Source organism: Mus caroli, unplaced genomic scaffold, assembly GCF_978045245.1.
Source record: "Mus caroli unplaced genomic scaffold, Mus_caroli_1 scaffold_12, whole genome shotgun sequence".
In the NCBI taxonomy this organism is placed as follows: domain Eukaryota; kingdom Metazoa; phylum Chordata; class Mammalia; order Rodentia; family Muridae; genus Mus; species Mus caroli.
Genome location: NW_028227267.1, coordinates 22998231 through 23023237, shown reverse-complemented (window position 1 = coordinate 23023237; position 25007 = coordinate 22998231). Strand labels below are relative to the sequence as shown.

The window sequence follows — 25007 nt, the reverse complement described above, 5'->3', positions numbered from 1 at the left end:
TTGCAGTGGGGTCAAATTTGGCACCTTACGCATGGCTAGATGTTACGTACTGTGACTTGTCCATACATAAACATTCCCTCCTTTTCCAAGTCCATCGGATCTTCCTTGGAGACTTGGGTTTGCTTCTCTCTCTCCTATTCTTCTTTGAACAATATTTGTCTGAACTGATGGAAGAGGTTGCAGAGCGAGAATGTGGAAGGGTCTTGAGAAATGTACATGAGACATTCCCATGGAACATTTCCCATCAACCCTGTACCTGGTAATGCAGCTCTGCAAGGTTTGAGAGCTTGTCCAAGTTGAGGAGAACACACACACACCCCACAGCATGTGAGCATGTAAGAGGGTGTGTTTATTTGGGTGCATATGTGTGTGAGTATGTGAGAGCGTGCTTATATGCACATAGCCTTGAAGGCTACTACATCAGTGGCTTGGCCCTTTGATCCTTGGTCCAATGAGTCTCTAAGCCTGGGAAGAGCACTCAGGGTCACGTGAATGGATGAGCAATACTGCTGGACCACAGAAGCTAATATGCTGTCAGTACTAAAAGACCAGAGTTTTTGTCAGGCGGTTCCGCCAACAAGTGCACTGCTTTGAGTTTTGCTTAACAAGATATCTTCATGGCCTTATATGACCTCAGATTGTAATCCAGAGAACCTTTAAAATAACAGCAGCACCCTTGCTCTTGGTGACTTATATTACTTTGTGCATGACAATGGAAGGAGAATGGAGTCGCCAAGACATCGCTCTCCCTGAAGTCCCCCCTGGCCTTTAATACACTCAGTGCTTACCAGCCAAGCCCAGTGAGAGGTGCTCTCACAAAGCAGCCAGTAGGGGTACCTCTGTCCTAGTTAGTCAGGTCTGCAGGCTACCTCTCTACACTTAGACAGTCCAGGACTTGGTGGCAGCCATGTCCAGGGTAGGCTTTCCCACTTCAGTTGGCTCAGTTAAGAAAATTGCTCGAAGACTTGCCAACAGGACAACAGAATCCAAAGACTTTCTCATTAAGATTCTCTTCACCACTGAGTCTAGGTTATGTCTGACTGATAATTAAAATTAACTAGTGATCTACAGACTGAGTTACAGGCCAGCCAGAACTATGCAGGGAAATCCTGACTTGAGAAAAACCAAACAAACAAACTAAAAACTAGCTGGCACACTAACCTAAGTGTCAGATTCAGGAATATTTCTGAATAATAAAAGCTGTTGCATGAGGCTAACTCACTCTTTTCAAGCACTTAGAGATAAAGAAAGGAAGGAAGACAGACAGAAAGACAAGACAGAAGGAAGGAAAGAAGAAAGGAAGGAAGGGAGGGAAGGAGGGAGGAGGGAGGAAGGGAGGAACTGGCTTCAGAGTTCAGTTATAGAGGAGTGTGTCCTTCAGCTAGGAGGGTGGGTGGGGATGGACCCTGTGTGACAAACCATGGTGTCTTTGATGCATGACGGGCCGAGGAGCTGAGTCATGCTACCAAGGTAGTGATTTCAAGAGATAGGAGGCTGCTAAACAGGGAAGCATTGTGTGGGAAGAAGGGGTGGCTGGCATTTCTGCCTCCCCTGGACTCCTATCAGTGCCACCTGGCCCGAGCCTCTGACACCAGCCACTTGTACCACGAAACCTCCTGTGGTGTAGATGAGAGACTATCAACCTGTAAGTCTGTGAACTCTTAAGGATCCGGGCACCATTTTGAAACTGTGAAAGGTTTTCTTAGTCTATCAGATTTCCAAAAAGTTCCCAGCAAGTGTCAAATTCTTCTCTTGCTGATTTGAAGGGATTTTATCCCCCACACTGGGCCAGGAAAGGCTCCATGAAGAACAGCTTAAACACAGACAGGACTGGCCCATGGTGGGAACTCTGATCATAGTAGAGACAAAAAGGAGCTACAAGAGGAGGTGCTGCGCAAGGTCCCGAGGCAGGTGGCTCCCTTCTTGCAGCTCTGTCAGACAAGATAAGAGAAACAGAGCTTGTAATATACAGCCAGTCAGGAAGTGAGGGAAGGAGGCTTAGTCTTTGAGGCTCCAGGAGTGTTTCTGTAGTCTTAGCATTGGGGTGAGGAACAGAACACATTCCACTCTGCAGGAGAATCTGTGAGGAAGAAAAGAACAAAGCAAAACAAAACAGAGAAGGACCTGTCCATCAGCATAGTCTGCAGTGATGCTGCCAGTTATAGAACTTTTTGGTACTCGCTCGCAACTGTATAATCTAAGAGTATTCTGTGATGCTGGAGGTACCCTGTGACCAGCTGCCCTGTGTGTCAGAAGACTCCCTTGGGAGGGGAGCAGAAAACTCTCTGCATTCTAGACTAGCTCCTTATCTTGCCTCTGACCACATGTTTTACATCACAAATCCATACCTCAGGGATGCCTGGTTTCCCTCCATTGGGAAGCTAAGAAGGTGTAACCTGTTCCTTTGAGCAAACATTCCTGCTGGGTTTGATGCAGGACAATTTTGACTATCCTTGAACTTCAGAGAAGTGTCTGAGTGGCAGCCACTGAGGGAGCCAGTGTGAGAGACACCATGGGTGTAAAGGAGAAAAAGAGTAGATCAGAAGTCACTGAAGTTGAGGCTGGGAGTCTCATTGTCAGTAGTAACAAAGGGAACAGTAAGAAGCAGTAAGCAGCAGTCAGAGTGAATGCCATCCTGCTGCCAAAGGATGGGGAGCGCTGTTAGTAGTAAACAGAAAGAACCCCACTCCGGGGTTAGGCGTCAACACGTCTACCCTTTCCACCGTGCAATAAAACGCTGTGGGTCTGCGGAGAAATCCTCTAGCCGTGCAGTTGTTCATAGGTTCCAGGCCTCAACACGTCAAACTCAACGCTTAATTCAGCTGTGAGGATATTCACTGTACCTGTGCTGGGCCCCTCTTTTCTAGAATTCAGACCTAGATCTTTATTCTTAAAACATGTGCTACCGATTCAAGATACAGTTGGCTTATAGACAGACCCTGGCAGGACTGCCCTGGCAGCTATGAGCCTGTGGCTCTGTACAGACTGTACCCACCTCCTTCAGCGTGGCTTCCCAGGGGTGTCGGGAGTCAACAGGTGCCAGCTAGGCATGTAGTGCAAAGAGCCTAGAAAACATAAATACACATCTGAACTTGTAAGTCTCAAGTATATTAGAACTGATACAAGATACTAAGACCTAAAAACTGAGAACCAGGAGAAACTAGGATATAGATTTGTGGAGAAGGATGTGACCATGGTCTGGGTGACTGACAGGGTTGACAGAGGTGATAACAGAGTAGGCTACGTTGTCCTCATCCTGGGAAGCTTTGGTGTGGTGGGCCTTCTGGATGGATGAGGGAAGATGTGAGATATATATGTTGTCAGAAGGATCTGGGAAAATTCCATGAGAGAACTGGCACTTGTCTGACCTCAGAAGAGGAAGTGGATCTGAGCTGATTGTGGTCAGAGGGTTGCACAGGTATCAGGAGATGGGAAAGAGCCAGGGAAGTTGTTGGGGGAATTTAGAGGAGTTTGCTTAGCCTGGAAGAGGGAAAGAACATAGAAAACCAGGGAGGGTAGAAGGCAGCCATTAGCCACTAGCCGACTGGGATCCCTGACGCTCCCTCTCCACCCCCAGAACTCTTTCTCCCACAGGACCTGCCTCGGCTTGTCTTTAGTCCACAATCGAGAGTTCCTCTGCTGCGGGGCTCTGCTTTAAAGCTCTCTGCATCTCTGTACCTGTCTCTCTATAGGCTGTGACCTTTAGAGGAGTCTCTTTGTGTCCTTTAAGCCAAGAGCTCTTAGGAATGCTGCTGCACCGCATAGCCTGTTATCTTTGCTGGACTAGTGAGGAGGGAGGGAGGCTGCTGACCTGGTGGCTTCAAGTAGGAAAAGGGACAAGAGGGGAGCTTAGAGACTCTGGGAAGTATATGGGAGTCTCACTCTTTCATCAGCTCATGAGGGTTTGGGGTGGATGCCAGGGCAAGGTTACCTTCTATCTACCCAGGGCCATAGGTCTCGTGTGTGTGTGTGTGTGTGTGTGTGTGTGTGTGTGTGTGTGTGTGTTCATGCCTATACTCACACACATGGGAGCACGACCACCCCTCTGTGCCCCTTTCTATCAGTGGACAGTATTGTTGTCTCCCCTTTGGCTTTCCTGGCCCCTCCCCCGGTTGTCCTGACCCCTCCCCTAGTTGTCCTGGCCCCGCCCCTGGTTGCCATGGGTGCTGTGGGGACTCGGATGTGTCCCCTCATATGATCCATGTGATGTGCCCTTCATAAGCGCTCATAAACATCTGCCCCTGCCTGCTCTGTCCAGGGGTATTTTAGTGACGCCTGGAACACGTTTGACTCCCTCATCGTAATCGGCAGCATTATAGACGTGGCCCTCAGCGAAGCCGACGTAAGTATGCACCTGTGTGGCCTGCGTCCTCTCTCTCCTCTCTGCACATTCTGCTCCCTGCCCTGATGTGGCATCACCTGGACAAGTCACAGATCCCAGTCACACATGATTGGAAACTAGACATTTCCTCACAGAGGTTGTGGGAAAGAACCTTCTAGAGTAGAGCCTTCGCCTAAAGGCCTCTGCAGACACAAATCACCTTTGCAGGGCTGACTCTGGCACCACTGACCCCAGGCACTAGTAGGCAAGGTAAGATAGGGTGTCTCTGGTTGTCTCCATTGGCTCTGTCAAAATCCATCCAAAGTGACGTTATCTCTGACATGTTTGTCTCGGGGCAGTTTTTCAAGTAGTCGAGTGGCACATTGTTAACGCTGTCCTTTTCTTCTTTTTTTTTTTCCTGTTGTGCTTCCTGTCTTCTGTGGCTTCTGAATGCTTGCCTAACAGCACTATTTCACTGATGCATGGAACACTTTTGATGCCTTAATTGTTGTTGGTAGCGTCGTTGATATTGCTATAACTGAAGTGAATGTAAGTAGCCAACTTTGTGTCCCTTAACGTGATTGCTTTCGTTCCGTCTGATGTAGAAGAGACTGGCAGGCCCACCCGTGAATGCCCATGCGCACAGAATTATAGACACTAATTCATTTTGGAAGATGAAACTCAGTTAATTAGTGGTCTCCTCTCCCTTGCCCTCTCTTCATCCCTTCCCCTTAAGGAATGAAGACATAAGTGTGAAGTTGCCACTTTGGAACCAAAATAGTTATTTTTAAGACATCATACTCCATCTTTTAACAATGTGGCCTTATACCCACAGGGTTCTGGGATGTCACAGAGATCTCTAGAGCTGTGTCTGGCTTTGAGATCATTACTGTCATTGTCCTCCTAGCTTTGAGTCTGCTTTCAATCTAGCTGGTGACTCTGACCCTCCATCCCCAAAGAGTGTTGCTGGTGTGTTTCAGGAGAGAGTCGTACCCTCTTGTCACGTTCAGTTTATCATTAACAAGGGAGCACCTCCGTAATAGGTGAGGCAGGCCCCGCCACGAGCAGTCTGACAACTCAAACATCAGAGTTTGAGAAGGGAAGTACTGGCTTGCTCAAGTGAAGGCCCAAGGCAGGCAGGAAAGGGCCCTGTCCATTGGCCTGTACTGCGTTCATCCGCAGGCTTTAGTGGATGTCAGTGTGTGTACTCCTCAAGGTGGTGGGGGAAGTGCTGCTGTGTGATGTTGGCTTCTGTTCTGTGTTGCCAGTCCAGGGCTGCCCCGGCCACACCAGCGCTCTGCTTTGCCTGGCTGACATATGCAGGGCTGAGAATTTGTCAGGTTCATCCTGGTGCCCAGACTCCCTGTAGGGAATGGGAACGTTGGTGTTCCTTGATGCCCCTCTGATAAGCCAAGGCTCACTTTCATCAGTATGGATGATTGGACAGCCATTAGCCTGGAAGTTCCAGCCCCATTTCAGCCTTGACTTATGGAACCCAGGCTTCATATGTCCATCAGAGTGACAATATCTTCTGGGAATAAAATGATGTAGATATTTGTGAAAATACCTACTAAAACAAAGGGCTATGAATACACACTATTATTTATGCAATTTTCCTGTTTACTATGCAAAATGGACTGTAAGATATTACCGTGGGCACCAACATATGTGCCAAGATAATAAGGTGACATTTTACTAGGTCTGGGTACACATACCCCCCGACCTCCTAAAGCCCAGACTGTAAACTCAACTTTATGAGACATATTCTATAGGCAGCTGTAAAATTGTCGCTCATGGCAAGTGAATAGCTTTGGTTGTAAAATGATCTGTTGTTACTTCAAGAATAGCAGGACCCTACCTTGGCTGCTGTGTGGCAAGATATCTGACTGCTTTAATTGTCTTAAAGCATTTGAAGTATCTGTAATGTGTATCAGAGAACCTCCCAATGGTCAGAAACAACTTAGATGTTAAAAATACCATAAGCTATGATACTAATAGATTTTTTTAAGTGCTATGAGCCAGGGGTCATAAACTATTTTCTGGCTACCAGGATGTTACCAAGACGTGTCAACCAGCTAGACCCAGCTTTCTCGTGCTGCCCACTTGCTGGCTAGCTAGTGTGGCTTGTTACACTCAGAGGTGACACCTTCTTCATAGGCTGGAAGCTGGCCCTGCTCTTCAACTCTGGCCTGGCCTTGCCTGTCAGTGTCTCCGGGTGGTTTTGCTTCTGTGTGGATTGGGAAGGTCTATGTGTGCATGTCTAGTTAGCTGTTTACATCAGGTGTCTGTGTAGGGCCTCATTCATGATAGCCAAGTTCTCACTGAAGACACACACTGGGGAATCTTCCCAGTTCCTGACTCCTGTCAATCACTAACCTTTCCCTGACTAGTTGTACTCTGAGACCAAACACTCCCTAACCTTGGCTTGGTAACTCCCTAGCCTGTGTTACCTGCAAAGATCTCAGTGTTGGTCCACCGTCTCTTGATGCAAAAGTTATGCTCCCTACACATTTATCCCATCTTCAACATCATTGTTACTGGGAATCCACCACTTGTAGGCCTGGAGCTAGGCTCTGGAAATAACCAAAGGTTAAGAGACAGACAGACAGACCATTCTTAACCTCTGATATTATAAATATGTAAGAATGGGGATATTTATCCCCATATCCTCCCTCCATACATACCTAGTTCCCCAAGAGAGAGATGCATGTCATATCCTCAATGGCCTTGTCTCCTGATGTCCAGAGTCAACTGAGCATGAATATCCTTGGTCCATTGTTGGCTGATTTGAGTTGCTATCATAATCATCATCATCACCACCATCATCATCATCATCTCATCATCATGTTTTGTGATGTTTAACCTGCCACACTCTCTCCCCTAGACTGTCAACCTTCCTTTTCCATTGCCTAATTGATTTTTCATGTTGGTTTTATTTTTAGAAAATTGTAGCGGCAAGTATATATAATCATATATACGGTGAAGTCTTTAAGCGAAAGCGCTTCTAGAGACTGTATACTTTGTTTCTGCTTCCCACCTTTGGTGTTTCACTGAGTTTTCACAGGACTTGCTAAGGATCAGCCATGGTCACCTTGACTGTTTCTTCTCCCATATGTCCTGGTCCCTGGCTGGGGCCTCAGCTCCGGCTTGTTTGGTCAGTCATATTGGTTCTGTGACTCACCAACACAGTCTTCCAGATTGAGTGGTTTGGTCTGTAAAATGGGAACTCTACTTGTTTGCATTTTTTGTAATAAAAAAAAAAGGGGGAGGTGGGGGATGGCCCTTTGCATTGTCCTGTTCGCATGCTCACCCAGCTTTTTGCATCTTGATGTCTTCCCACGCTCCCCACCCTGTCTGTTCATGGTGTGATAGCTTTCTGGACCTGTCCCCTTCACCTTTGTTTGTAATGCCATCAACTTGCTGACTGTTGAATGACACCTGATAGGCTGACTTTGCTTTCTCTTTGATGCCTGTTTGTTCCTTGAGTTCTGAAATGATCAAGCAACTAATGTTCTGACCCAGGCAGGGATGGCTGCTGCTCACACTCAGTCTCTTGCCATCCCTTGTTGCCTAGGGGAGGAGCAGTCTTGCTTTGTGTTTATCAAAGAACACATACAAATCAATAGGAACTCACTCCCAAATCCTAGGCATTGATGCTGCCCTGTCACGTGCCCAGCTTAGACCGAGGCATCACCATGCCATTCAGTTTGTAGTCAGAATGAGCTCTCAAGTCCATATGGTAGCCAGGAACGGGGCTGAGGAATGTGACCTTGCAATAGCAAAACCTACTGAAGCTATCTGCCCCAACCCTCTAGATGGCCATGGAATTCTGTTGACATGGATCGCCCAGTTCCTCGAAGCTATTCCCTACAGTCATGTAGGGAGCCAGTCTTTGCCCTGTCCCATGTCTTCAAGGGTCACCTGTGGGTGGCCTCAGAAGCTGAGCACAGGGTCAGGTGACTTGCACACCTTGCCCATGCTCTGCTCTGTCTGTCCCCAGTGCCCCTCTGGCCCTCAGAAAGGGGACAGATGTAGAGTTTAATCCCTGGAAGCCAATTTCTGTTTCTTCATCAACTCTACAAGCCCCTGTAACAGCTGTGACAGCCCAAGTGGTCTCTTTTACTGGTTTCACTCTCTGTGACCACTCTGCAGGTGTGAGCTATTTGCAGAATACTTGACCTGACATTGATGTGGTCTAGACAGGAATTCTCCATTCTGGGAGCACATTAGAATAACTTAGTGGCTTTCAAAGTTCCTGAAGTGTAAAAGGACCCAGATTAGTTTAGAAAATCCCTTTTGGGTGGCCCCTGGGCAGTGGGTAGCTTTAGAGTATACCCTAGGGTCAGAACAACTGGTCTCTGTGCAGATGGAGCAAAGCCATCCTAGGGTGCTTTAAGTGTGGAAGATACTTTGGCAACTTGCATGGTTCCCCCACTGCTGCCGGATACATTCTCCCCTCTAGCAGGCCTTCTGCCCTGGGAGGTGTGGTGGCGGGGGTGGTGTCTCAGGCCACTCTGGGGGTGCATCCTGCAGTGCTTTGGTTTTCATTCCTTGTGTTGTGTGGTCCACTGCTTTTGTCTCCTGAAAAATGCTATCTCCTCTCCTCCTCCTTAAAAAAAAGACAATTTGACTAGGTGTTGTGGTCCATACCTATAATCCCAGTAAGTAGGAGGTAGAGGTAGCTACATAATGAATTTGAGGCCAGCCTGGGCTACGTAAGACCCTGTCTCAAAAAAAAAAAAGTTTAGATTTAATGATTGATGATTGTCATTCTTCAGATAATAGTTAAAAAATTGCACATTTCAAAAGTCAGTTTAGCTAACTTTCATCAGCACAAAGGAAGAGGATCACAAATGGCCTGTCATGGAGCAGCACAGAGGATGGAGCAGAAGAGAGTGGCCAGAAAGAGCAGGCTTATTAATGCTCTTACAGGTCCCACTTGTGTTGCAGGTATTTTTGTACCATAGCTGAAGAGGGCTCTACTCTGCCTTCTCCAGTCCTCTTAGCACAAACAGAGGTGTCCACACATGCACCTACCCAGTCAGAGGTGTCCATACATGCACCTACCCAGTCAGAGGTGTCCACACATACACCTACACAGTCAGTCACATGTGTACAGTCTGCTGTCTGAGCAATAGTGCTGCCTCCTTTACCACAGCCCTTAGGAAGAGTGATGTGGTGGACAAGCATCCTGGGAAACTAATCCCCATGGATAGTAAAGCCTTAAGTTAAAAAACAATAACAACAACCACCCCATGATCAGAGCTAAGAATAGCAGCTCACACCTGTAACCCCAGAACTTGGGAGGTAGAGACAGGGAATCAGAGTTTTAGGCCAACCCAAGCTGCATAATGAGACTTTGCTCTCTGTCTAATTAAAACAAACAAAACAAAGAGCTACTTCTGGGGCGAGGCAATAAAAGAATTTGACAAAAATAAGCCTGGGTTCTGACATGTCTATGGCATGTTTTGAATATATATATATATATATATATATATATATATATATATATATAGTACATATTCCTGTTCTGAGCATCCAGGTAGACTAGAACCCTTTCCAATGGTCAGGACCTGCTCTTGGGTACCTTCGCTGCTGAATTACAAGTATGCCCTTATGTATCCAGGGCCATTTTCTTCTTACTGACGTTCCTAGCAATTCTTGTTTGGTCTCAGGAATCAGCTTAAGAACCAAGCCTTCCTTCTCCCATGTCCCCAGGGAAGGAAGCTCCTAGCAGTGTGCCCACCTATGCCCCTGTATAGTTATGCTGTGGGCCACAGAAAGCCTTTGTTGGGAATCACCAACAGAGGAACCTGTCCTTTGCCAGTCTCAGGAAGACCCACTGCCTCAGTGGAAAAGGCACTTGGTGGCAGGGGAGATATGAAGGCCTTTCCCCATTCTTGCTATTATCTTTTCAAGATGCCTCCTGGCAGGGAAAACTTGCCTCTAGCATCTTTGTATTTATTTAAGCAACTCCCCAAAAGGACTATGCTGAGCATTGAGTAGAGTGAAGAAGGAGAAACAACCTCCGTGGAGGTGGGAGAAACAACCATTCATTGACATACACAGTCAGACCTGGGTGAGGCAGAACTGCTGGGGCTCAGGCAAGCTGGCCCCATGCTGTTCTTCCAGAGTCCTGGGGACTAGAGTGTGGGCTGGCTGAGGCTGAATTGCAGGCTGCTGCAGAGAAGCCTGCCTTCATCTCTTGCACTAACCAGGCCTCTAGTCCTTCAGCAGAGACATGTATACTCTGGAGCACATATAATGCTAAGTGTGGGGACCACAGGCAGAGCCACTGTTTTCCTCATGGTTAGAGTTGGTCCATTATTCCAAGCCAGGGGGCCTGCTGTAAGGTGGTCAGCTACTTTGACCAAGCCAGAGAAACAAGGTTTCTCTGAACCTGTGCCTTTAAAGACCTCAAAGACAAGAACCATAATCTTTGAACAGGCATCAGTCTCCAGAGACATCACATCCCTGGGAAGAAACTAGACTAGAACTAGTGTGTCTGTGAGTCTGCCAATGGGTGTTGTCCACTCCAGTCCAGTTCCAGAGTGAAGCACTAGTATTGTCTCAGGGAGGGAGCAGCTTTGTTGACCAATAACTACACACTGGTAAAGGGGGGGAGTATCTCCTGAGCCATTGCCACCTTCCCCCAACATTAATACATCTCAATCTTTGATTTCTTAAAGCCATCTGAAAGTGAGAATATCCCTCTCCCAACTGCCACACCTGGGGTAAGATCAGTGACTGGTCCCAGGGGCTGGGCCTTCTCCCTGACTTTATTTGACCATGTCGAGTTTTCCACTGGTGTTCTGTATTCTCCATGATTGTCCTTCCAGAACAGTGTCTGCAGTGGTTTGCATTCATCATCAGTGTCCAGTACTCTTGAGCAGCCCAGCGTTCTCCTCTAACACAGTAGAACACAGGGACATGCATGTGCTGTGTGGATGCAGTCTGTCCCCTGAGCCCCTGTGTTGTTAGCATGTGATTTTTTTTTCTTTCATGCCATGCTTTCTGAGGTGTAAGGCCCTAGAAACACGTCTTCAGTTCTCACCCCTGTCACCTTTGCGTCCGTCGCTGTTTTTCTGAAAGTGTCGCATGCTCTGCTTTCCACTGGGTTTGACCTCTCCATGATAACCCTTCAGAACTCTGAAGAGAGCAATAGAATCTCCATCACCTTTTTCCGTCTTTTCCGAGTGATGCGGTTGGTGAAACTTCTCAGCAGGGGGGAAGGCATCCGGACACTGCTGTGGACCTTCATCAAGTCCTTTCAGGTAAGAGCAACCTAGGGCTTTGCTTTCTGTCCTCTGGCCCGGAAGACCCCAGCTCTCTCTGTCTGACCACTGAGTCAGCAGAGATTATGGGAAACTAAACAAGAGGCAGAAATAAGACCCCGAAAGTCAGAGATCTGCAATGGTTTCCATATGGAAGAAATGTAAATCTCAAGGACTTTTGACTGCCCAGAATGTCCAGCAACAGTAGTGTCCGAGAGAGGGAAGGTCACTACGCACTCCCTGAAGCTTAGCAGCCTGTTTTAGTTATTGTTATATTGCTGTGATCTAGGTAGCTTATAAAATAAACCATTTAATTGGGGTTTATTTTCCGTATCCATGATCAGCATGACAGGAAACATGGAAGTAGGCAGGCAGGCACGGGTGCCAGAGAGGTAACTTAAAGCTTACTCCTTAACTGCAAGTTATAGGCAAAGAGAGACAGACATATAAACACATAGACACATAGACTAAGCCTGGCCTAGACTTTTGAAACCTCAAAGCCCAACCCCAGGGACAAACCTTCTCCAACAAGGCCACACCCCCTAGTCCTTCCCAAACAGTTCCACTAACTGGGGAGCCAAGCATTCAAACTGTGAGTCTATGTGGGCCATTCTTATTCAAATCAGCACATAGTTTCTCTCTTAGATAGATTCTCAACTTACACCAGATTACTGAGTGCTTGGTAGAATTAAGAGTTCAGTTCATCTAGGTATCTACCAGGCCTATGATCCCTTAGATTGCTTCTAGTCCATTTGAGAGCAGAGCCGCTTCTTCTTCACCACCTGGTGCCTGCTGCAGATTTTCCACTCATCTAGACTGAATCTGTGAGGGTGAGGAATAAATACAGATGTGTAATCAAAGGCACAACTATGTAGGGAATTCATAGCCATGACCCTTCACTTCTTCATCAGCTGGGTTTCATTCATGATTCAAATGTTATGTGAACAAGTGAAGTTATATAAAGAAAAAGAAATCAAGTTTTCCCTAACCCCCTCTGGGATAACCAGTAAAAAATTTCAGTAATTTTCTTTTAAGTAGGGAAAAAGGAAAGAGATGGCATTGAGAGAAAGGAGAAGACAGAAGACAAAAGCTCACAGGAAGGAAATCACAGCCCTGTTAAGAAGGATGGAGACTGAGGAAGAAGGGCGTGGCTCAGGAGAGACAGGGCAAGCGCCATAGGCAAGAGAACCAGGGTGTGGCCAAGCCCTACAGCCCTTGTGGTTAGTCCACATTCCAGAGATGAACTGCTAGGATAATGGGATATATTCATGCAAAACAATCTTGGTTCTTGACGAAATTATTAAACTTAAGAAAAAAAAAAACCTCATAGGTAAAGAAGCCATGTGACAGAATAGTGATTTGTTCTGAGACAGTTGGCCAGCACAGTCCTCAAACATTTGGATGTCTATGAAGAAAGTACAGAGAGTTTTTGTAGGGAGAATAGCCCTGTGGGACCCCAGTAAGCATTCCATCTGTGGGCATAGTGCTGTAACATGGGCCAGGCTGTGTGTCTCAGAGTCCCAAACCTCTAAGTATCCGGTCCTCATTCGGATGCATTGTCTTAGACTGGTGAGAAAGCAGATTCCAACCAGCTGTGCTTGGAATTAAGCCCAAGAAGAGCCCAGGCAGCCCTGTGCTACCATGCACATAGATGCATTTGTTGTATGTGATGATGGAGAAAAGCCATCAAGGAAAGGACTCAGATCTGGCCAGACACATACACTTTGCACATAACATACACTTTACACATATACTCTGCTAGCTTAATTTCTTCCTGGGTCAAGCCTGTGAGTTTGTAGCTGTTTTCAGATGGGTACATGGTTCAGCTAAGAGCATTAAAGAGAGTCTCAGACACACCAAAGTGCGCCCGAGGTGTATCAAGGAAAGGAAGCCTAGCAGTTAGCTCCCTTGGATGAGTTGACCGAGAGTAACCTCCAAGTTTGCAGTCTCCATGTTTTTCCCTGTCTTCAGTCTGTCTGTAGTTTGTAATTGCTGCCTTGTCTGTTCTCCCTCTGTTGTAAATATCTGATCTGTCCTCATGTCTTGTCATCCCTAAGGCTGACTCATGTTCCACTGCCCCTAAGAAAGGGGGCTTTGCTCTATATTTACTGAGCAGCATAGAGAGCATCACATGCAATAGGACTGAGGCATCACTTTGCAAACATTTTCAAGAGTTTTGTAAGAGACTGAGTCATTTACTCTAGACCCCAAAACATCCAATGCTGCAAACACACCGTCACTGTTACCAAGTTTTATCTGGATGCTGATTTCAACATTTAAGGCAGATATTTGTTGTATAAGATTGTTTTCAGCATTTACTACTATAATACACACACACACACACACACACACGAGTTGTTTTTTAGGTTAGGGGCATAGAAGTGTCAGTTATAACTTATTATAGTTATGCATTGTCTTAGGCTGTAAAGGTGATTACATAGGTAATCCAAGGCAAGTAAGGTTGGTTGGTACATTGTTATCTTAGGGACAAGTTAAACAAACAGGCTGAGTGCGCAGCAGGATTAAGAGCCAAGTGACCTCAAGGTGTACAAATACTGAGGCCCAGCAGAACCTGCAGGATCTTTGAATGTAAAAGACGTTTTCATAAAATGTATCACCGATGGTGCATTTTGAAGTGTTTTTGCATTCTTAAGTAGCTTTTGGCCCTCTGGCTCCGTCATTCTTCTCCTTAAAGTCACATCGTAAGGAAAACCAGAACATAGGTTATTTTGCATAAGGAAGTTTCCCAGATACAGCACAGATGGAAGCAATCAGGAATCTGGTGTTTTAGGATGACTTGGTCAAGTGCAGTCTCTTGAAGGCTAGAGAGTGCATTTAAGACTCACTGGGATCTGTGTGTCTGTATGGAAGAATGTTTAGGGTTAGCACAGGGTAGCACAACTCACTTGGCGAGCACCCCCTGCCTGTCTACACTTTGTGATGCTAGGTATGCAGGTGGTGCTAGTCTGGGCCTCGTAAGTTGTTGATCCAGCACCCACCAGCCCGATCTTTTCTGTCCCACAGGCGCTGCCGTATGTCGCCCTCCTCATCGCCATGCTCTTCTTCATCTACGCTGTCATAGGCATGCAGGTGAGTGGCAGTCGCTTTCCCTCACAGGACCCTTTCAAGCTGGCCCCGGGGCTGTACGTAGGCCAGGTAAAGTAGAAAGACTAGGTCACGATTTTCCAGAACGTGCCCCAGATAGGAGACGCCCCGGTCGTCAGTGTGGAGATCACGTGCTCTACGCTGACGATACTCAGAAGGTCCACAAGCCTGTAGATCTGGTCTCACGTCGGGATTCCCTGGTGTTTCCAGATGCCTCGGGTAGTACTGCGTCTGCGGCAGCAGACTTTTCCAGAGAAGCATGGACTCAGGCTTTTAGGCTGAGGGACTACAGCATGCGTTCCTGGGTTGGAAAAGGTCTGGGGCCCCATTGACAGCTGGGTCCTAACGCCATAGGGCAGCTGAGTGGCATTGAAAGCTCTGGGTCCAGGGAGTTAGAGGGGAATGTCCTACATTGGTAGAGTGGCATTCTAAATAGAGAGAGGTGCGAGTGAGAGAGGCGGGGTAATTCCAGCCCAGACAGATTGATGATTGATTGATTGATTGTCCTGAAGGCTTAGAAGTACTTGTAGGAATTCTCTTGGGAATTATAGGACAAGAGGCATATGTCCTCATGAGGTAGCCCAGGGTAGCCCAGGGTACTGCAAACCGCACTGCACACCCAGCTCCAGATCCTCCTATCGTGATTTGCATCTGAAATAGTGATCTGCTTATAATGCCACTGGGAAACCTTTGCTGGGCGTGAAGCCCAGGAGGCCCCGCTCCTTCCCCTTTGTCTCCAGCTATGGTTCATCTCTCTGCTTACCACTCCTCCCCTCCTCAGCCTTCTGTGCTCCTTCAGGTGATGCCCCTCTGCGTGGAGAACTCTCACTCTGACTGACTGCTGCTTCTCCCTCAGGTCAGGGTTTAGGTGTCACTCCCTCTGGAGCTCTGCCTGCTGTTGACCTAACACTGGCTGAATGCGCCTGTTCCCTGATTACCTCAGTGCTCGCTGTATCTGGTTACCATTGCTGGAACAGTCCGTAGTCTCCTCAGGGCAGTGACTCCTTCGGGGTGAGACTGTACCTCTGAGACATTACATTCCTAATGTTCAGCCTGGTGCCTGGCGCATGCTGTGCCCAGCAGATCTCTGCAGAGCACAGGAGGTGCCCGGTGTCCTAAGAAAGCCCTAGTTGCTAATTAAACCCAAGTCAGTTCTAAATTTACAAAAGTCTTTTTATGTGACTGTGTTAGTCGGCATTTCATGAGTACACTGAAATACTGCAGACAGAGGTAGTCTAATCCACAAACCCATCGTTTTGCCCTATGTCAAGGCAGGGCACCATCATAGAAATGCATCATGAGACAGACCTACTCAGGCAGGTTGGCAGCTCCCCACGTCCCCCCGGGAAGACATAACCCCAGCAGCCTCAGGGTCTGCCACTAGACCACAAAGTTCTACCTCTGAAGAGTTCTGCCCGCAGGGATCAAGTCTCCAACCACATGAACCCTGGAGACCATTCGAGATCCAAACTGTAACAGTGACAAAAGTTTGATTCCCTTCCCCCCTAATAACTTCTTCTAGATGTTTGGGAAAGTTGCCATGAGAGACAACAACCAGATCAATAGAAACAACAACTTCCAGACCTTCCCTCAGGCAGTGCTCCTACTCTTCAGGTGACTGGGCCCTCGGGGGGCGGGCGGGGTACCCTTAAGGTTCCGAACAGATGGGGTCATGCTTGCTCTTGGTCCCATTTATTTCTTGATAGACTTCTGCCTTGTTGTTCTTGTTTGATATTTCTTACTTTGGTTTGAAACAGGATTTCATTCTGTAGCCCAGGCTAGCCTGGAACTTACTCTGAAATCCAGGCTGGCCTCAAATCATGACAGTCTTCCTGCCTCCGCCTCTCAAAATGCTGGGATTGTATGTTCTACTACTCTCAGCTGTTTTATACCTTTTAAAAAACATTTTTTCATATGTATGTATGAATGTGGTATATGTTCGGGGTGGACATGCCACTGTGCGCATGTTGAGATCAGAAGACAAGTTTATGGAGTCAGTCTTCCTTCATGTTTACATAGGTTCTAGGGATTGAACCCAGGTCACCAGGCTTGCACAGCAAGCACCTTTCACCCACTGACCCGTCTCACTGGCCACAATTTTGTATTAAACAGAACTAGCATTTCAGTTAGAGAGGAACTGACTGCATTGTTAAAACTGCTGGGGTCATTCAGATTGTAACTGACACTTAGACCACCAAAAGCAAATTGTAGGCTAGATATGTATGTGTGAGTATGCATGAAGGATGCACCAGATCACAACCAGGGAAACAGAAACACACAGTGGAAACCTAGGAATTTGTAATTCCCAAAGTTAACCTGTAAGCCCCACATGCCCAGGAATCAGGTGACTTCCTGAAATGCTGGGAATTGTAGTTCCTGGGAAATAACACCGCCACATGGGAAAGTGTTTGTCCTTATAACCCCCTGCAACACTGGCTCTAGGCCATTCCAGCTGGGACATTCTAGCCAATGGCCCTGACCAAAGTCAATCTCTTGGTCAGTATTTATTTTTTTTCCCTGTAGCTGTTTTTAAAAGAATTACTTATTTATTTTATTTATATGAATATACTGTAGCTGTCTTCAGACACACCAGAAGAGGGCATCAGATCCCATTGCAGATGGTTGTGAGCCACCACGTGGTTGCTGGGAATTGAACTCAGAACCTCTGGAAGAGCAGTCAGTGCTCTTAACCGCTGAGCCATCTCTCCAGCCCAGAATTTAATATTTAAATGTAATATTTAATAAAGGCTTGCTTTAAAATTGGTCCAAAATGGTACAGTTGTTTTTTTCTGGTGAATCACAGGATTAACATATTGGGCCATTACTGCCTCACATTTTATAGGATTGGTTTTAATCCCAGCTAATTTAACTTTGCAAAGAATCTTCCTTACAGTGAGAGAACTTTCTAGAAACAAGGAAGCAATGTCTAATGACCGCAGTAACTGTAACAACTCATTTATAACTTAGGTGGTTTTCAAGTCTTTCAACAGAATCAGTCAGGACTTATAAAATAATTGTAATAGCAATGTTTGATGAAGAGACAAGAAAAAAAATGAACATCCATTAATATAAAGAAGTGAATCAGACATTGTTATTATAAATCGTATCATACCAGGGCCTCTAAGTAACTAAATTATATCTAAAAGTAGGGCTTCCAGGCTGTCACTAATCCAAATGGCATTGCTACAGTTACATACATTTTGCACAAGTTAAGAATTTTCTTCCCAAATCTCTAATCCATCGGTTCTTTGCCCTTCCCTCAATTAAAGCCCTGTCTCTTAACTTACACAGGTGTGCGACAGGGGAAGCCTGGCAGGAGATCATGCTTGCCTGCCTCCCGGGAAAGCTGTGCGACCCAGACTCCGATTACAACCCAGGAGAGGAGTACACTTGTGGGAGCAACTTTGCCATTGTCTACTTCATCAGCTTTTACATGCTCTGTGCATTCCTGGTAAGCAGTCTTGGGAAACCCCCTTCTCCACTTACAGGACTGCTGTAGCATTTGAGGTTCAGACCAGTAATGCTGCCCTGTCGTAGTGCTTTAAGGCAGTTGGCATACTCTGGGCCCTTCTAGGCAGGTGTCTTGCTTAGTCTGGCACGTGTTGCTGCCTTATGGGATGGGATGGGTCGGTGGCTCACTGGTGGGCTGGGGTCATTTCCAGCCAACCTTGGTACTGAAGGCTGCTGTTTCCTTTCAAAGATATCAAAGCCACTGTACGTGGCTTTAAGGGCCTCCAAAGTGTGAGCTGTCTCTTGTCACAATTAAATTATAAGATTACAGTGTGCTTCAGGGTGTGAGCTAATGCACCCACCCGCCCCCTCATGAGTCTGTGCCAAGCCATCTGGTCAGAGCCCTGCCCTTTCCTTGACTATTTTCTGGCGAGAGAATATTATGGCCTGCCTCTGCAACCTGGATATGTGGGTTCTAATATTCCATGCCCTGCAGTTAGGAGGCAGATAACAGTGCAAGGGACCCACCCACCACCCTCCTGATTCACTCTTCCAGATCATCAACCTCTTTGTGGCTGTCATCATGGACAATTTTGACTACCTGACTCGGGACTGGTCTATTCTGGGGCCTCACCACTTGGACGAATTCAAAAGAATATGGTCAGAATATGACCCTGAAGCAAAGTAGGTTGACAAACACCCCTCTGGCTTTCAGGGGTCCTTTGGGAATGGCTGTGGTGATCTATGCAGGGGTCGGGGTGGTAGACTGAGCTCATTTGGGGACCTCAGGCTGTATTTTGCTTCCAGGGGAAGGATAAAACACCTTGATGTGGTCACTCTGCTCCGGCGGATCCAGCCTCCCCTGGGGTTTGGAAAGTTATGCCCACACCGAGTAGCGTGTAAGGTGAGTGCCCTGCCATCCAAGTCTGACAATCTATTCGCTGCTTTGTTCAGGACACACATACGCTAATCTACATTCGCCAGGCCTTTCTTAAGGCGTTGGACATGTGGAGATAATGTTTCTGCCTTGACAGCACCCTCAGATTTGCAATACTTAGAATTCTGTCAGGGATAATAATGGGATGAAGGGAATCCTACAAACGGTCACCGCGTCAGACGTCAGAGGTGATGACATTTAGGCCAGGCTCAGGTGACTGTGAATGTCAAACAGCATATGCCAGGTCTTTGGGTTGATCCCTAGCACCACTAAACCCACATGAAAAACAGAGGAGACATAGGAGTCAGTCAGAGGCAGGCAGGCAGGCAGGCGGGCTTCTCAGACAGGAGAACAGAGTCCAGATAGAAGCCAGAGGAGGAAGAGCCTCAGACTAGCCAACAGCAAGGCATTGGGTAATCATCTGACTAGAACACAAGACCAAGTGGCAGAGGCCTCCCTCCCCAAGCTGAACCTGAATATTCTGTGCCACAACATATCCTGTGGAGGACGATGAGATTCCAGGTCACCATCTTGGAGTTGGTGGTGTTGACATGAAGCCGACTGGAGGAAGGAACTACATGGGACTGCCAGGATGAGGGCCGCAGGGATGGGGAGAGAGGAGTGGGTAGCATGGAGATGAGCTGAGGCAGTATACAAGGGGCACAGTGCTGCCAGGTGAGGAGATGGGGGGCAAGAAAAGGACTAATTTAGCCCTTGGCTCGGTGGTGGTAGACCTAGGGCCCTAGCTTGGTGGTGGTAGACCTTGGGCCCTAGCTTGGTGATGGTAGGTATTGGGTCCTAGCTTCCCAGTTATAGACAGGGTGACAGATTGAATGTGGCCTCTTTGCTGTAGAATTCTGTAGTTCCTTTCCCTGGAGCATGAAGCTGAGGTGCCTCTGGGATGAGCTTAGGTCTCCTACCCTGTTTCTCTCATCCCCACACTGGTCACGTGGAGCCTTAGTTCACACTGGCCTTTCTCCCATAGAGCCACAAGGACCTTCCCACATTATTGTAGCGACAGGAATGCAAGTTTTGTCTGTTAAACTTCTCCTTAAAGAAATCCATTCCCAGCACAGAATGGAATGAATGAATGCACAGAACCCAGCTGACCGCAGTCATCTTTGTCTGGACTCCGAGATCCTTTACCTGAAGGATCTAAGTGGGACACAAAGTCAGCCATTTTGCTGACTTAGGTATTTGTCAGGAAGAGTGAATGAATGCCCGTCATCCTGGCTGCACTGGCTGTGGAGACAGGAAAGGTTGATAGTGGCATTTGGAACTTAGGTAGGTTGCCTAGACAACTGAATCCTCGTCCCTCGGCAGCATAGAAAAAACATCCAACCTTTCTTTTGGAATGAACTTTTTAGCCAAGAAAATATTAACTTTGGATTTTATTTTGTTTTATTTTTGAGACTGGCTGACCTGGAAGTCACTATATAGCCTCCCCAAGCTAACCTCCACTCAAGAGGTCAGCCTGTCTCTGCCTCTCAGGTGCTAGGATTAAAGGAGTGTGCCACCATGCCCAGCTAGAATTTTTTTTAATTACCATTGTTTAATGAACTTCCCATGTGTTTATGATCTACTTCAGTCCTCACAAGGCCTATTAGCCTGCCTTGCTGACTGGAACCCAAAGTAGGTGTCTCTTACCCCAAGTTCTTCTGCAACCCTCCTTGATGCTGGTGTTAGAGGTACTTGGAGAGGGGTGAGACGCGGGAAGTATTGATCTATTCTGAAAGTCCAAGCCTTCAGAGAAGCCATGGAGACCTCCCCAAGATAGCACGTGATGATCTGTCTCTGGAAACTTTCTGAAAGAACAGTAGTGAGTTCTACTGGGTGACAGGCTCAGGCCCTGTGCCTGGCCTATGTATCTGCTGTATCATTTAATTATCATGAAATCCTCAAGGATGTACCTAGAGGGTAGGCCTGTCCCCAGGACACAGAGAACTAACTACTGAAACAAGAAGAACACGTGGGCAATAAAATTTAATTATTTTACATTAACTAGCATCTGATTGTCAACATTTATATTTCACAACTGAACTTTAGACTTTGTTATCCCAGGTTCCTCACAGATGTTAGGTTGTATCTGTCAGTATTTTCCAGAGAAATAGGACTGATGGGGTGGCTGTGGGCACGTATATGGGTTACGTGTGACCAATGTCTAGCTGGCCATGTATAGATGTACATACATACATACATACATACACACACACAGGCACATACAAGGGTTGGTTTATTATGTGATATGGGCACATGTGATTTTTCAAGTTCCTCGGTCTGTCATCTCCTAGTGGGAGACTCGGGATATCTGTGGTACAGTTCAGTCTGAGAACTGAGGCCTGAGGCCTGAGAACCAGGGGGACCGACGAGATACATTTCAGACAGCAGTAGACTGATGGTCTGTCTTAAACTGATAGGCAGAAAGGAAAGGCAGTGTTTTTCCACTTCTTTTTGTGCTGGGGTTGAATGAAGACTGCCAACTTTTACAGGCATTTGTGTGACTTAGCCCACCAATTCAAATGCTAGTCTCTCCCAGAACACCCTCCCAGATGGACCTAGACGTGATGTTTAAGCCAGTATCTGAGCAGCCCATAGACAAGTCATGTTGATCCCTATAATTCGCCATCTTAGAGATGCTCCCAGATGGTTTTGAGTTGAAGTGAGGAACATGAATGGGGATAAACAAAGAATGAACATCAAAAGGGGACATGGCTGTCCTAGACTATCTGTATTCTCACGAGGAACTCTTTTTTATCTACAGAGATTGGTTGCCATGAACATGCCTCTCAACAGTGATGGGACAGTCATGTTCAATGCAACCCTGTTTGCTTTGGTCCGGACAGCTCTCAAGATCAAGACTGAAGGTACGCACTCCCTGGAAGCAGGAAGCGGGGCAGGCAGCAGGAGAGGGAGATGTTACATGCGCGTGCACACACACACACACACACACACACTCACACCCCACATGCCACACACCACACACCACACACCACACACACAGAGGGTTCATTGTAGGAGGCAGGGGACGTAGATGCTGCAAAGGCTGGAGAGTGAGCCTGAGGTGAGGAAGCAGAGGCCTTGCAGAGAGGCAAGGAGGGAGGAGAGAGATGAGGAGACATCGCCAGTGGGGAGACAGGTGTCCTTCACAACGCTGAAGCTCTACCCAGCAGAGCCAGCCCCTTCCCACCTAGCGCGTGCTTCTTATCCTGCAAACAAGCATCATTAAGTGTTCCAGAAGGTAGGAGGGCCTACTAGGTGATGTGTCCATAGAAAAAAGCCTGTCAAATAGAGAGAAGTCAAGATTATGAGGGCAGAGTAAGAACCTACAGTAGGGCCCTAGATGAGTCTTATGGTGAAGTTCTCTCGTGCAGGAACAAAGGCAGGAGGAGATGGAGGGAGAGAAAGGAGAGGAGGAAAAAGAGGAGAGTGAATGGAGGAAGAAGAGGTAGAGACAAAGGAAGAAGAAGAAAGGGAGAGGAGGAAGTAGGGAAGAAGGAAGGAGGAGGAGGAAGGGGAGGAGGGAGAGGCGGCAGCAGAGGTGGGCAGTTGCCTTCTGGTCTGGGAGCCAATGGAGGAGCATAGGTCGGAGCTGGGGTAGGTTGCTATGGCAGCAGAAGGTAGTTGATGAATTCTCAGGTGGAAATGATCACCCCCCCAGAGGTGGCTTGGTAAATGCTTCTGAATATAGGAAATGTGTTTAGCGATCACTCTGGATCACTTCTATCAGAAGGCAATACAAGGACCCAGCAACATAATGAGGGCAGGAGAGCACTCGGCCACAAACACAAAGCCTGGTCTATGCAGTGGCCACACACCCCTCTTTTTACCTTTTGGATTTAGGGAACCTGGAGCAAGCTAATGAAGAACTCCGGGCTGTGATCAAGAAAATCTGGAAGAAAACAAGCATGAAGCTGCTTGACCAAGTTGTCCCTCCAGCTGGTGGTCAGTGGAACCTATTTCCCAAGTAGTTCTTGATCAAGAAATTAGTTTCAGTGTCAAGACCTCCAGACAGCCCAGAGAGGGAGTGCAGTGTGCTATCCCAGACCATTAGAGCATGAGGCTCACAGCTAAAGGAGCCTTTGGCTTCACCCGAAAATATTTGGGGTGCTACGAAGACAGTCAAACCAAAGAGGGGCTTCAGTGGGGGAGAAATCCAGACCCCGTGAGGCTAGAGCAGGGTTTTTGCTGTCATAGAAAATCAATGGTAAAGGACATGACAGCACTCACAGAGTGAAAAGCTTGAACTCTCCCCCTAAAGGAAATATTTAAAATTAGTCTCTGGTTTTAATCATCTCAAGATGATGGGTAGGTTTCAGAAAAGAATACTTCTAAAGGAATTTTAGGAAGACGGCATTTCCCACTGTAGTTACCAAGGCTGTCCATTAATGAGATTTAGAGATAGAACTAACAAGCATGCTTATTTATCTCCTTTTGTTATTTATCACAAATTAACTGACTAAACATTTAGAACTTGCATATATATAATATCTCTCTATATTATATATATATATATATATACTGTTTCTCTATTTTTGTTTAAATACTTGTGGACATTGAAGTGAGATGGTTATTTTCCAACTGTTTTGTTTCAAGTTTTAAAAGTGCAGTATCTCCTTGCCCGGCGTCCCATCTCCCTGCAGTCTAGCTAGCCCTGGCCTGGAAACACGATAAACATCTGGCATGTTTTATAACCAATGCAACTTTAACAGGGTGGCATGGTTCAGAACCAGAAGCCGAACCCAGCACCCAGACTGTGCGAGCCTGTGGCTCCTGAGGGACAGAGAGAGCCATGCGTTAGCCACTCTTGCTTCTTAGGAGGCTTGGCCTAGCCACTGGCTCAACTCTGAGAAAGTGGCTCAGAAGGAAATGACCAACATGGTGGGAATCCCCACCTCCAGACCCCCAGCTCCAAGCCCAGATTCTGCACTTTTAAAACTCCTCTCGGTTTCCGCTCTTTTCCTTTCAGCTGCACATCCAAGTGGTCGCATGGCTTAGATGAACCGCTTGTTAAAATGTTGTAACCCTGTGCCTGAGCTTCCTCTGCAGCTTCCACTCCTCTCAACTCTCAGAATATTCTGAAGCAATTCTGTTTTAGGGTGGTGGCATGGAATCAGAGTTATCTCTTGCCAACTGGATTCCCCTACACTGTTTGTTGAACTCTGGATGCATGCGTCAGGATAGCAGGCTGTGCCTGTCTGTGTAAACCCTCCACTCACGAGCCTGCAACACTCCCCTCTCTCTTGTTCCAACTCGGTCTCTTTGGAAACACTACCTTCATAGTGGCCCATCTGATGCCCACAGGAATAGCCCTCCTCACACGAGGAGGTATGCTTGAAGTGTCACCTGAGTCACGGGGACAGTGCTCCATTTCTTTTCATCTTACTAAGGAAAAGAAAAGTTCAGCCTTTGGTTTATGATCTATCTAACTCTTCTTTTGAAAAACTGACCAACATTTATCTCCATTGAACTTTTCATGAAGGACGAACACACACACACGCACACACACACGCACACGCACACACACACGTTCTGGGGCTTGGTGGTTCTCTCTGTCTCTTTACGTGGTTTGGGGTTTAGGATGATAGGAGTTAATCTGGTCCCTCATGTGATATTAGAGAAGAAAGAACTAGAGTCTTATAAAGACATAGAATGCTCCAGAAGTTTCTATAGTGCCCACTGTAGTGCCTGCTTATCTACTTTACATATCACATAAGCACATTGTCACCAAAGGGGACCACACAGCACCTTCAGGCCTTGGTGGATAGCTCTGGTTTTAGTTTTGATATTCATCATTTGTCTCTTTGCTCACTCTCTCTCTCTCTCTCTCTCTCTCTCTCTCTCTCTCTCCTTTCCCCTCCCCTCCTCCTTTCCCTCCCCTTTTCTCTCTCTTTCTCATCTCCCATTGGACCAGTGATTCCCA

General features: G+C 46.9%; 1 protein-coding gene across 13 annotated transcripts in view; it reads left to right on the top strand.

Annotated features, from left to right (window-relative positions):
• Cacna1d (calcium voltage-gated channel subunit alpha1 D) overlaps positions 1-25007 on the top strand; it is a 322551-nt gene that overhangs the window by 269759 nt on the left and 27785 nt on the right. For 3 of the 13 annotated variants that reach the window (XM_085828485.1, XM_085828481.1, XM_085828482.1), the window contains 10 exons: positions 4787-4870; positions 11011-11055; positions 11467-11595; positions 14620-14685; positions 16223-16314; positions 17992-18151; positions 18707-18834; positions 18958-19054; positions 21849-21951; positions 22928-23029. In XM_085828485.1, the coding sequence (XP_085684611.1) occupies positions 4787-4870; positions 11011-11055; positions 11467-11595; positions 14620-14685; positions 16223-16314; positions 17992-18151; positions 18707-18834; positions 18958-19054; positions 21849-21951; positions 22928-23029 (1006 nt within the window). Of the gene's footprint in view, positions 1-4258; positions 4343-4786; positions 4871-11010; positions 11056-11466; positions 11596-14619; positions 14686-16222; positions 16315-17991; positions 18152-18706; positions 18835-18957; positions 19055-21848; positions 21952-22927; positions 23030-25007 lie in introns of all 13 variants that reach the window. The other 10 variants (XM_021182190.3, XM_021182193.3, XM_085828483.1 and 7 more) reach the window with 4 other exon arrangements.